The sequence below is a fragment of the Physeter macrocephalus genome, unplaced genomic scaffold, assembly GCF_002837175.3.
Source record: "Physeter macrocephalus isolate SW-GA unplaced genomic scaffold, ASM283717v5 random_364, whole genome shotgun sequence".
Classification (NCBI taxonomy): domain Eukaryota; kingdom Metazoa; phylum Chordata; class Mammalia; order Artiodactyla; family Physeteridae; genus Physeter; species Physeter macrocephalus.
Genome location: NW_021145652.1, coordinates 26,413 through 37,534, shown reverse-complemented (window position 1 = coordinate 37,534; position 11,122 = coordinate 26,413). Strand labels below are relative to the sequence as shown.

Here is an 11,122-nt window from a genome sequence, read left to right as displayed (position 1 = left end):
GGGAGAGGCCACAGCAGTGAGAGGCCCGTGTACCGCAAAAAAAAAAAAGCAAAAAAAACACGGATAACCAACAAGGACCTATGGTTTAAAAAAAAAAAAAAAGTTAATTAAAAAAAAAGAGATCTTCTTACAGGAACATCTTTTTCCTCAAGTGGAATGCAACAAAACCCCTCAAACTGACAACTAAATCCTAAAAAAAGAAAGGTAACCAAAGACTTGTGGAATGGCTCACCGTTGACAGGTAGACTTGAAGTTTGGATTGAACAGATCAAAAGCTTTTTGACCAGAACCATAGGCTGAATAAAATTTCCTAGAAAGTACAAAACAACACAATATAAATCTCCAGTTATAGATCATGGCCAAGAATGGAGGAAAGAATAACTGCTGGGCCCTGAGGAACTGAGTATAACGTGACCTACAGACCTTTTTTGTTCGTTTTAAATAAGCAATGCATACACATGGTAAATACATCAAATGTTACAGAAAGGTATCCAGTGAAAAGTAACACTCCTCCTCACCTCTGTACCCTAAACTCCCAGTTCAACGCCCCTTAAGCAACACTAAGCCGTTTCTTGTGCATCCACCCAGGAATGTTCTATCACTATACAACCATACATGCATCTATCACTCCCTGTCCCCAGCCACACTGTTTAACCCCAAGGATAGTAAACACATCTTTCCTTCTTACTTAATATTTCTCAGACATCATTTCAAATCAGGGCACGTGGATTGTTTCTAGTCCTTTGCTACTTTAGACAGTGTTGCAATGATTACCTTTATCTATATTTCTTAGTGTACCGTGCAAATAAGCCTGTGGAATAATTTCATAAAAATGGTATTGCTGGGTCAAGGTATGTGCCTTTGTAATTTGGCCTTGCAAATTGCCAGAATGCTTGCCAAAGGGGCTGTGTCAACTTATACCCACACCGGGAAGGTAGGAGACCGCCTATTTCTATAGAAACACCCGCACCTAATTATATCTTCCGACTTTTTGATCTTTGTCCATCTGACAGGTGAAATATTATAATTCATTGTAGTTTTGCTTTTCTTATGAAACAGGTTGAACATCTTTTCATGTTTAAAAGCAAATGAATTTCCTTTTCTGTGACCTGTCCATGTTCTTTGCCTATTTTTCCTTCTGGTCTTTCTCTTATTGACCCATAAGCAAACTTTATAGCAATATAACAGGAAATTAGCCCTCTGTCATACGTGTTGCAAAATTTTTTCCCAGTATGTCACCTGACTTTTGATTTTGCTTATGGGTTTTTTTTTTTTTTTTAATTTTATTTATTTATTTATTTCGGGCTGTGTTGGGTCTTCGTTTCTGTGCGAGGGCTTTCTCTTGTTGCGGCAAGCGGGGGCCACTCTTCATCGCGGTGCGCGGGCCTCTCACTGTCGCGGCCCCTCTTGCTGCGGAGCACAGGTTCCAGACGCGCAGGCTCAGTAGTTGTGGCTCACGGGCCTAGTTGCTCCGCGGCATGTGGGATCTTCCTAGACCAGGGCTCGAACCCGTGTACCCTGCATTGGCAGGCGGATTCTCAACCACTGCGCCACCGGGGAAGCCCTTTATGGTAGTTTTTGTGTGCAGAAATTTTAGTATTTTCATCTATGGCTTCTGGGTTTTTATATCATGCTTAGGTAGGCTTTTATCACTGAGATTATTTTTTAAATTATCCCATAGTTTCTTCTAGAACTTTTACGACTTCACTTTTTACATTTAGGTTTCGATAAACCTGAAATTTATTTTGTTGTTTTAAGTTCTTAAAAATATCAAAAACACCAAAAAAAAAAAAAAAAAAAGGCCAAAAAGATAAAGGTTCAAAAAACTATTTAAGTATAAGGTGTTATTATTTTGGCCTTAACAGCAATAAAAGAGGAAGCAGTAAAATATTCCACATTCTCCAGTGACCATCACCCAGTTCCACTGCTATGCACACAGTAGAAGCACAAATGATTCTAACGTGTAAATGACCTTGAAAGCATCCTGACCGAGAGCATGCAATGGACCTGAGCAGAAAAGTACTGAAAAAGTATTTAATGCCCCAAAGATCTCTGAAAATTTAAAAGCAGTGCCAGAACATACTTGTTCTCCTACCTCAAAGGAGTGTTGTGGGAGGAAAAAAAAAAAAAAAAAAAGATTCCACAAGTGAAAGGTGCCTGGACCTCAATAGAGAAAATGACTTCATAAATTGTTTTCTTACATCCAGGAATAGGGGTAAGAATAGGGGTATATGTATTAATTTCAATTAGGCACAATCTCTGATCTTAACATTTAAAGAAAAAAGAAACTGTACACACTCTGGATACTAAAAACTAACTGACATCCGTATTTGAGGGAAAGGGCTTTGTCAGTGAATTCCCAGTAAGTTGACCTTGAGCCTCATCGTTCTCATGACTAAAATGGAGACGAGGATACCGACCTTGCCGGGTTGAAGTAAGACCTAAATGAGATAACGTTGGTTAAGGGCTTAGCACGGTGCCAGCCACCAGACAGATGTGCAGAAACAGGTAACTGTGCAATGATCAGTCAGTTGCTGGGCTCCAGATTCTACTTCTCCGAACTTCCGCTTCTCTCACATGGGGGAGGGGCTCTGATTCCCTAATCCGGCTAGATAGACAAGACCGGCTCCACAGCGCAAGCCCTGACTCAATTCCTATTTAAGTTGTCAGACTGCTGGCTAAACCTTTCCTTCTAAAGTTCTGCAGCCTCCTGTCCACCATACAGGCCCAGCACTCACGCTCTAATCCGATCCTCGTGGTAGAAGATGTCCTGGATGTGAGCTTTAGCTTTGCCGTATCGCAAGCGGGGCCTTCGGAAGACCGGCTCTCTCAGCGGGGGGAAGGCGTTATATATGTCAAACCAGAGGGGCTTCTCCTTCAACACACCAGCCCGAATCAGGTCCCGCGTCCTGAAGGAAGGGTAAAGAACGAAGGTCAGAGGGCTTCCCTGGTGGCACAGTGGTTAAGAATACGCCTGCCAATGCAGGAGACACGGGTTCGAGCCCTGGTCTGGGAAGATCCCACATGCCACGGAGCAACTAAGCCCGTGTACCACAACTGCTGAGCCTGCGAGCCACAACTACTGAGCCAACGTGCCACACTACGGAAGCCCGGGCGCCTAGAGCCCGTGCTCCACAACCAGAGGAGCCACAGCAATGAGAAGCCCGCACAACACAACGAAGAGTAGCCCCTGCTCGCCGCAACCAGAAAAAAACCAGCGCACAGCAAGAAAACCCACCGCAGCCCCAAATTAATTAATTAATTAATTTTTAAAAAGAACCAAGGTCAGTCAGTGAATCAGTGTAGCCGCAGCCTGGGACACCGGCGGGGTGACAGAGTCCGAAAGACAACCGGAAGGAGGGCAGAGCAGGAGGTCCCCTACCTACAGGTAAGATGTTTCCATATTCCAAACCAACCTAACAGTGCTCGGGAGTTAATCTTCCACCTTCTTACGTGCGTCCCACCCCCCCTCACCCCATCCCCGTCCCATCACGGAAAATGCAAAGACGGTCCCACCAGGCCCCTCAGCCCCTTCCTCCCTTCCTCTTCCTAGAGACCTCCACTCGGGGAGCGGAGAGGTGCGATCTTGAACGTGAGAGCTAAGAAATTCAAGGGGTGAGGTAGTCAAGCACAATTCTTCAGAAACAGGACAGAGCACAAGAGAGGCCTGGCCGGGCTCAGACCCACCCAAGAAAGGGCGTAAAAAGGGGAGGCGACCTCGGCCCACCCCCGGCTCCGAGCACGCACCGAGAGAAAATGCTCCCCACGGTTTCCAGGCGGCTCCCCGCCATGCCCGGCGCCTCGGATCCCGTGCGGCTCCTCGTACCGGAACCGGAAGCGCCCGCAGCAGGCAAAGTGACTGTAAGTCGAGGGCCGAGCCGCGGATCTCTGGGCTACCGCCCCGGCCCCAACGGGAGGGCGGAGCCAGGCAGAAGCAAAGGATGGCCGCATCGGCACGCCATCGGCTACACGCCAGGTTCAGACAGGAGCACTCGATAGCCGAGCCGCCAGGGAGGGAGCGAGCCAAAGCCCGGCAGAAGCAATAAATGACCGATCCAGGGGAGGAGTTAATTGTGGTGGTTGCTTTACCCTTTCTGGCCTTACTGAGGCAACTCCGCCCGAGAAAACCGGGCCGTGCGGAGGGAAGACGATGGGGAGGGAGGAGGGAGGCGCAGCCTAGGTCCTGGGAGAGCCAACTAGTCTAGGAATTCGTAAGGCAGAGATAAGAGGTCACCAGCTCTAGGTACGGGCTGCACCTAATTTTGGTTGGAGTCAAAGACTGCGCGGAAGGAAACCGAGGCCAGGGGAGGAACGTCACCTGCCCAGGGTCACCCTAGAGCCCAAGCCTCCGTCCTCCGTCTCCTACTGTTTAGCGCTCCCCACTAAACCCTTTGGCCCTGGAGCGCCACCTGCATGCGCTCTAATAGGGATGTTGCGGGCAGCTAGTGTTTTATCCCCGGGAGGCGTCGCTAGCTAGCTGTTCCTTAGAGCTTGAAAAGTGAAAGTGTCCGGAACAAATTCCGAGAAGGAAACTCAAAAATCTGGGGACGTATCCTCTCAGGATAACCTTTTGACCCAACAGTCATACTTTGGGTAAAGTACCCCATAGAAATTAAAACACAATTTCACGGGGATATTTGTGCAGAGATCGTCATTGCAGCATTGTTTATAATGCACCCTCCCATCCATCGAATGGGAGATGGCTGGAAAATTATGCTTCATATAATCTCTGGAGTCCTATGCAGCTATTGAAATGAACGAGCTCGATCCATACGTATTGACCTAGATGAATGCCCACGACTTATTGTTAAATGAAAAAGGAAATTGCAGAGAAGCGTCTTTAATCAAAAGAAAAAAAGAAATCTTTTAGACGTGTTTGTATGAGGATAGAAAGTACGTGGAAGGGCACCCACGGCTGTGAACACTGATTATCTCCAGTGAGATTGCAGGAGGGGAAGGGAGAATTTTTTTTCTTTATGTATCCCTCAGAGTTTGACCTGTGAAGAGTTTGTATTCATTTTTGAACTTTTTAATCCAGTGAAATGTTCTGAGTCACATACACACACAATATCTCCCGGGAGCCCATTATCTTTGTCATCAAGAAAGAGTGTCAAGTCATCCCAGAGTCCTCCCTGCTCTCTGGGAGGCTGGTGAGGTGGAGAGGGATGTCTGATGAGCCGTTAATGCTTGCTTGTGTTCTCTCACCGAATCCACACACCTACGCACAACTGGCTGTTGTTATCCCCATTATAGATGAGAATGTGAGGCCACAGGGGGTTAAGTAACTTGTCTGATAGGTAACTGACAGAGCCAGGCTTCCAGCCCCACCTGGGCACTTTCTAGGACCCCACAATGCCTCCTTAGCCATGCCGCAGGCTGGAGACTGATGGGCTGAGGAAGTCAGGCAAAACTGGCCCCAGGGGCAGGGGACAGGGTGATCTGAGGCCGAGGGCCGAGAGGTGGGTTTCACTGCTGCCTCAGGACCCTCTGGAGCAGGGAAGAGAGAGCACAGCTCTGGCCGCTGGGCCAAGCGTGGAGTCCTAGGCAGGTCTACAAGACTTTGCTCTAGGGAGAGCAAACATACTCGCAGCTAAATATAGTCTTCCCAGGCTTCAAAACAAGTTTCTAATTCCGTCCAAGTAAGAACTAGCTGCCAGCCCAGACCACAGACACACTTCCCTTCTCCCACTCGGGACTGCCCTGTAGGCCACTGCTGTTACCCAGTTACCGCTGCTAAAGAATTAGAAGGGCTTATTCCAAGTTCAGGGAGGGGAGCCAAAGACCCAAACGCTCGATGGGGGAGGAATTGCAAGGTGGCAGTTTTCTCTCTAGATCTTCTTGGGGAAGTCCCTTCCTCTTCTGAGCCTTTCAAGTTTCCCCTCCAGCATCCTATTTCATGCTTCTGTGACTGATAACGGAATGTTGGTGGGTAGTGTAAGGAACCGTGGAGATGTGGGAGCAAAGATGGATTGGGAACCCTCTGAACCTGCGACAGGAAGTTGCATCCCAGGGAGCATTCATTCATCATGTAGGAGGGAGCTGGGGGCCGGCAGGATGGACAGTAGAGGTTTTCTGTCTTCTCACCCGGGCCTCTCAAAGCTGCAAGTAGCTGATGCACTCACGCCATGCACCACACCAGGGACCTGGATTATCTCCTTCAATAGTTCAACTACCTGAGGCCGTAGCTCATGTCCTGACGATCTTACAGATAAAGGAATAGAGCTTGTAAACTCTCCAGAAGGTCATATTCCTTCCACAGTACCGCCTGGCCCCATTTTGTCCCACTGCATCACACTGTAGACGTGCCCACTAATCCTGTCATCTCGGGCACTTACGTAACTTTTCAAGCCTCTCTTTCCCCATGTAACATCTGGCGGTGTCTGCTCATTGTCAGAGTAAAAGCGATCATTCATGTAAAGCACGCATCACAGTGCCTGTACATAGTAAGTGCTTGTAACAGGCAAGTCTAGTGGCTGTTACAGCATCACGTCGTCCGCTGTTGTGTCCTGTAATCCACTGATTGCCACCTGAGACTGCAACATTTTGATGATATTTCATAGATCGCCTCAATGTTTTATTTTCTTGTTAAATGATCCATTCATCCCACAAACATTTTGGCGCCCACCTGACCCTGTGCTGAGTCCTGGAGAAGCTGGCTGTCCAGAGGCGGAGACAGAGAGGCAAATGCGTAACTGATAAGTTACGTGCTGAATAGTTTATTGGCTATTGGGTAGCTAGGGCTGCCATGACAAAATACCACAGACTGAATGGCTTAAACAACAGAAATCTACTGTCTCACAGTTCTGGAGGCTGGAAGCCAGACAGAGATCAAGGCGCTGGCAGGGCTAGTTTCTTCAGAGGCCTCTCTTCCCCGGTTTGTAGATGGCTGTCTTCTCCCTGTGTCTTCACACCATCTTCCATCTGTGTGTGACCAGGTCCTCTTCTTATGACTCCAGTCATATTGGATTCGGGCCCAAACTAATGACCTCATTTTTATTTAAATACCTCTTTAAAGATGCTATCTCCAAACACAGTCACATCCTGAGGTACGGGGGGTTAGGACCTCGATGTATGAATTTTGGAGGGACACCATTCAGCCCACAACATTGATCGGTAAGGACTGGCACTGAATAGCTTCCATTTGCCTGCCCAGAGCCACACCCACTCTGTGCCCGTCTTCACCCAGCTCTGCTTCCGCCCCCCGGAGGCTGACTTCTAGGACTGCATCCTCCAGCCCCTTGCCCTCTGTTTCTCCAATGGGAGGCATTGGCCGGGGACTGGGAAGAAGGAGGAGATAGAAGTCATTCCCACCCCTCCTCCCTATACAATCCAGGACCCTAAAGTCTTAGATCCGCAGGGCGGCCTCTTCACGCCCAGCTCTCTCCCCAGGTTCCAGTCTCCTCCCTTCTCTTCAGGCCTAGAGACGGCCGACTGTGCCCCTCTGTACCACCCGTAGGGTCTAGGCCATCCCTCCCTTGCGGCTTCCCTACAGTCTGCCCACATCTTTGTTATTAGTACCCAGGAGTTTGTCTGACAAAAAGAACAAGAACGTCTCCAATAGCAGAAGAGCTTTGGCAAGTGAACCCCCCAGCGTGCTGATGAAATCATGAATACTGTTACTCACCATTGTCAGAGAGCCAGGACCCGAGAGCAGTTAGATGTTGCTTTAAAAGGGGAGGAAAGCAGTAATAGATATTCAATCCACAGGACAGGGCCCAGGAAGAGGAAGGGCACGGAGCGGGGGGGGGTCTTCAAGGAAGAGGCAGTAGTGCCCCCTCTCACCTCCATGCTGTTTGTCTCCTGGCCCAGACCCTCCCTCCTTGGAGGCCCACACCTCCACTTCCTTTCAACCGTCAGTCGGGAAGGCGCTTCAGCCCCAGCACACACTCAGCCAGACTGCGTGGTTTCCAGCCCCGCCGGGACCTGCTCGCTTGCTCAGCTTCTCTCTCTCACTTTGCGGGCCTGGTGTTGTAACTGTCTGCTTGTCTGAGTCTGTCTAGCTGGGCCTCTGCCTCCTGGCAGCAACCAGGACTCTTATCTCTGCCTCCCCCACACCCAGCCTGGTGCTTGGCCCAGAGCTGGCTCATAGAAAGAATTTTCTGGTTGAACAGCACAGAGAAATAAAACCAAGTTAGAGCAAATGAGGATGCAGTGACCTCAGCCCTCCTTTGCTGCCTTCCTTCCCGGAGGCCTTCCCATAGGGAGAAAGCTGTGGCTGAATGGAAGCAATCCTCCACCCCATCAGGCCCCTGGTCTCTTCCCGTTCTGGCTGTCCTCTGTGCCTCACTGATAGGATAGATACCTTTTATAAACCTCTGAGCCTCAGCTTGTCTTCTGTGAAATGGGCACCATGATAGCACCCACCGCATAGCCTTGTTAATACCTATAGTTAACCAGTGGATTAACCAGTGTAGTTAATACCAGTGGGTTAATACTTGTAGAGTGCTCAAAACCGTGCCTGGTGTATAGTAGTTGCTCAATAAATAGGAGTAATGATGATAGCAATTTCTGACCATTCCATGCCTAAGAGCAACAGATCACAATGTATTCAATCACACCTACAATTAAATCTCATCTAACAATTTTCAAGGCATTTTCTTTCTTTCTTTCTTTCTCTCTCCTCTCTCTCTCTCTCTTTCTTTCTTTTCTTTCTCTTTTTTCAGGGACTGAGCGCAGGCCCTCAGCAGCGAAAATGTGGAGACCTATCCACTGGACCACCAGGGAATTCCCTCAAGGCATTTTCACGTGGCTGCCCATTCATTTCTTCAGCAAACGGCAGCCTTGCCCCCAAGGAGAATCCAGTTCAGGCAGAGGATAGAGAAGCACTTTGTGCCTACCTGCCCTGGGTGGTCTGTATCCCTGTGGCTCTTGTCGTAGCCAAGGAAACAGGAGCCAGCTAGGTCTGGCCTTTTGTTATCAGAATTAAAGTCCAGTGGGAACCACGCTGTGGAGTTTTCCCAGCAGGAGATGAGACACTTGCAGGCACACATTTCAGGGCTGGGGTAGGCCCTTCTTTTCTCGGGGGAGGCAGAGCCCTCCATCTTTAATGTGTACCTGAAGGTCATGGGGTTCTTGGAAAATGCAGATTCTGACCCAGTAGTTCTGGGGTGAGGCCTGAAACTGCATTTCTAAAAAAACTTCCAGGCTGACGCCAATACTGCTGCTCTGCAGATAGTCATCGACTCACCCAAGTTTGCCACGGCCTTTCCTGGTTTTAGCGGTGAAAGTTCCACATCCGAGGAAACCATTCAGTCCTGGAAAACCAGAACAGCTGGTCACCGTATCCACAGACCATGCTTTGAATGGAAAGGTCAGAGCAAGGCAGGCTCGTGCTGAGTTTGTACTGAGCTTCACAACTCCTCCCTGCAGAGTCCCTGGCCTGATAAAGAACTGTGACTCTTTATAGAAATGACAGGCCAGGTAGATGCTGGTTTTGTGGGGCCTGAAGCTTATGTAATCTCAGTGGCCCTTTTAAGGAAATGGTACAAAAATATCCTTGCTTTGCAAATTTTACCAAACAGAAGACCATGTGAACAGAGTAAACTTCCTCTGTCCGGCTTCAGGCCACACAGGTGCTCGGGTCTTCCTTCTGGGAACATGGTGTTTGGGCCTCTAGGTGACTAGCAACTGCCGCTTCTGAGAGATCACCACCAGGTGGCAGTAGATCTACACAGCCCCCTTCAACACCCCAACTGCCCCCTCACCCCACCATCAACTCCAGAAACTTCCAAATCTTTCTCCAGCTGGTCTAGCCAACTAATCCAATGAATATTAATCTACGCTGTGATAATGGGCAAAAGGGGTTCTTGTGCATCTCTCAGCAGCATATTTGCCATTTAATGGAAATGCTGAGAGATTGTTTTTAAAATCAGATAAAGAATGCTAATTGGTGACTTCCGGGCATGCTGCTGAAGATGTTTTTAAGCAGGTGGACCTTTCCGTGCTCTACAAATTGCATTTATGCAGGAGTTCTAAGTCTTATCACCTGTTCCCCCCACCCCAATCTATAGCTCAGTGTTTAGGCACCAGCTCTGGAGTTCAGCTGCCTGGGTTCAAATTCAGGTACTACCACTTACTGACAGTGATACTGAGTAAGGACCTTAACATCTCTGGGCCTCAGTTTCCTGATCTGGGAAATGGGAGTATAAATACTGATTTCATATAATAGTTGTGGGATAAAATAATGTTTGTAAAGCACCGCAGAAAAGTGACTGACATACAGTAAGCACTGATAAGCAGCTCTCAGCATCATCGTCCCACACCTTACCTGCCTGCTTCAAACCAAGTTCTCCTGTGTTTCCTCCAACCTCAACCCCTTACCGGTTGCTTCAGGAGAACAGAGCGGGGGTTGAGACCCCAGCATGGTAATAACCAGGCCAGTTCTTCTGGGCACAGCATTCCCAGCCCCATGAGCTCCTCACAAGCTGGGACTGAGCCCTGAGGACACCAAAGCATACAAAGCGGGAGGGGCATTGGCTGGACCAGACTCCAGATAGCCCAGCTCAGCATTTTTTGCAGAAGATAAATCTGCAAGTATCACGTTGTGGATACCAAGAGCCCGGGACTTGCAGATGAGCATGGTGTGAGGGTGGGTGGCTGAGGCAGTCACCTGACCCAGCCCGACTCCTTCCTGGGTCCTCTACACACTGTTCAACTGGGAGGGCCTCATCATGGAGCAGGGGCTTCATCTTCTGCACTCCTGTTGGACCTGGTAGGCCTTCTTTGCCTTCTTTCCCCACACCCCCCTCTCTGGTTCCAATCACCTTCAGCCTCATCTACACCAATAGGCATAATAGTGAGTGGTGCTCAAAACTTTGCCGCATATTAGAATCACCTGAGGAGCTTTTGCAATCTGATTCCCAGGCTAAATCCCAAATCAATTAAACCAGAATCTCTGGGAATGGGACCCAAGCAACAGAGATGATTCCAGTGTGCAGCAAGTTTGAGAACCAGTGTCTCTCAAACCTTACTGTGCATAGAAGACAACTGAGGAGTTTTTTAAAATGCACATTCTGGTTCAGTAGGTCTGGAGCAGAGCCGTTAATTCTGTTTCTAACAAGCTCCCGGATGATATAGATGCTGCTGTTCCGCAGCCCAAACTTTGAGCAGCAAGGTAGTAGAA

The 11,122-nt window shown here is 48.7% G+C and overlaps 1 protein-coding gene across 1 annotated transcript in view; it reads right to left on the bottom strand.

Annotated features, from left to right (window-relative positions):
- The window catches only part of MRPS23 (mitochondrial ribosomal protein S23), a 6,212-nt gene extending 2,299 nt beyond the window's left edge, over positions 1-3,913 (bottom strand). The window contains exons 1-3 of the mRNA XM_007126843.4: positions 3,748-3,913; positions 2,739-2,909; positions 233-310 (exon numbers count right to left, since the gene is read on the bottom strand). Coding sequence (XP_007126905.1) covers positions 233-310; positions 2,739-2,909; positions 3,748-3,791 — 293 coding nt within the window. The 5' untranslated portion in view covers positions 3,792-3,913. The remainder of the gene's footprint in view (positions 1-232; positions 311-2,738; positions 2,910-3,747) is intronic.
- Between the last annotated feature and the right edge of the window lie 7,209 nt (positions 3,914-11,122).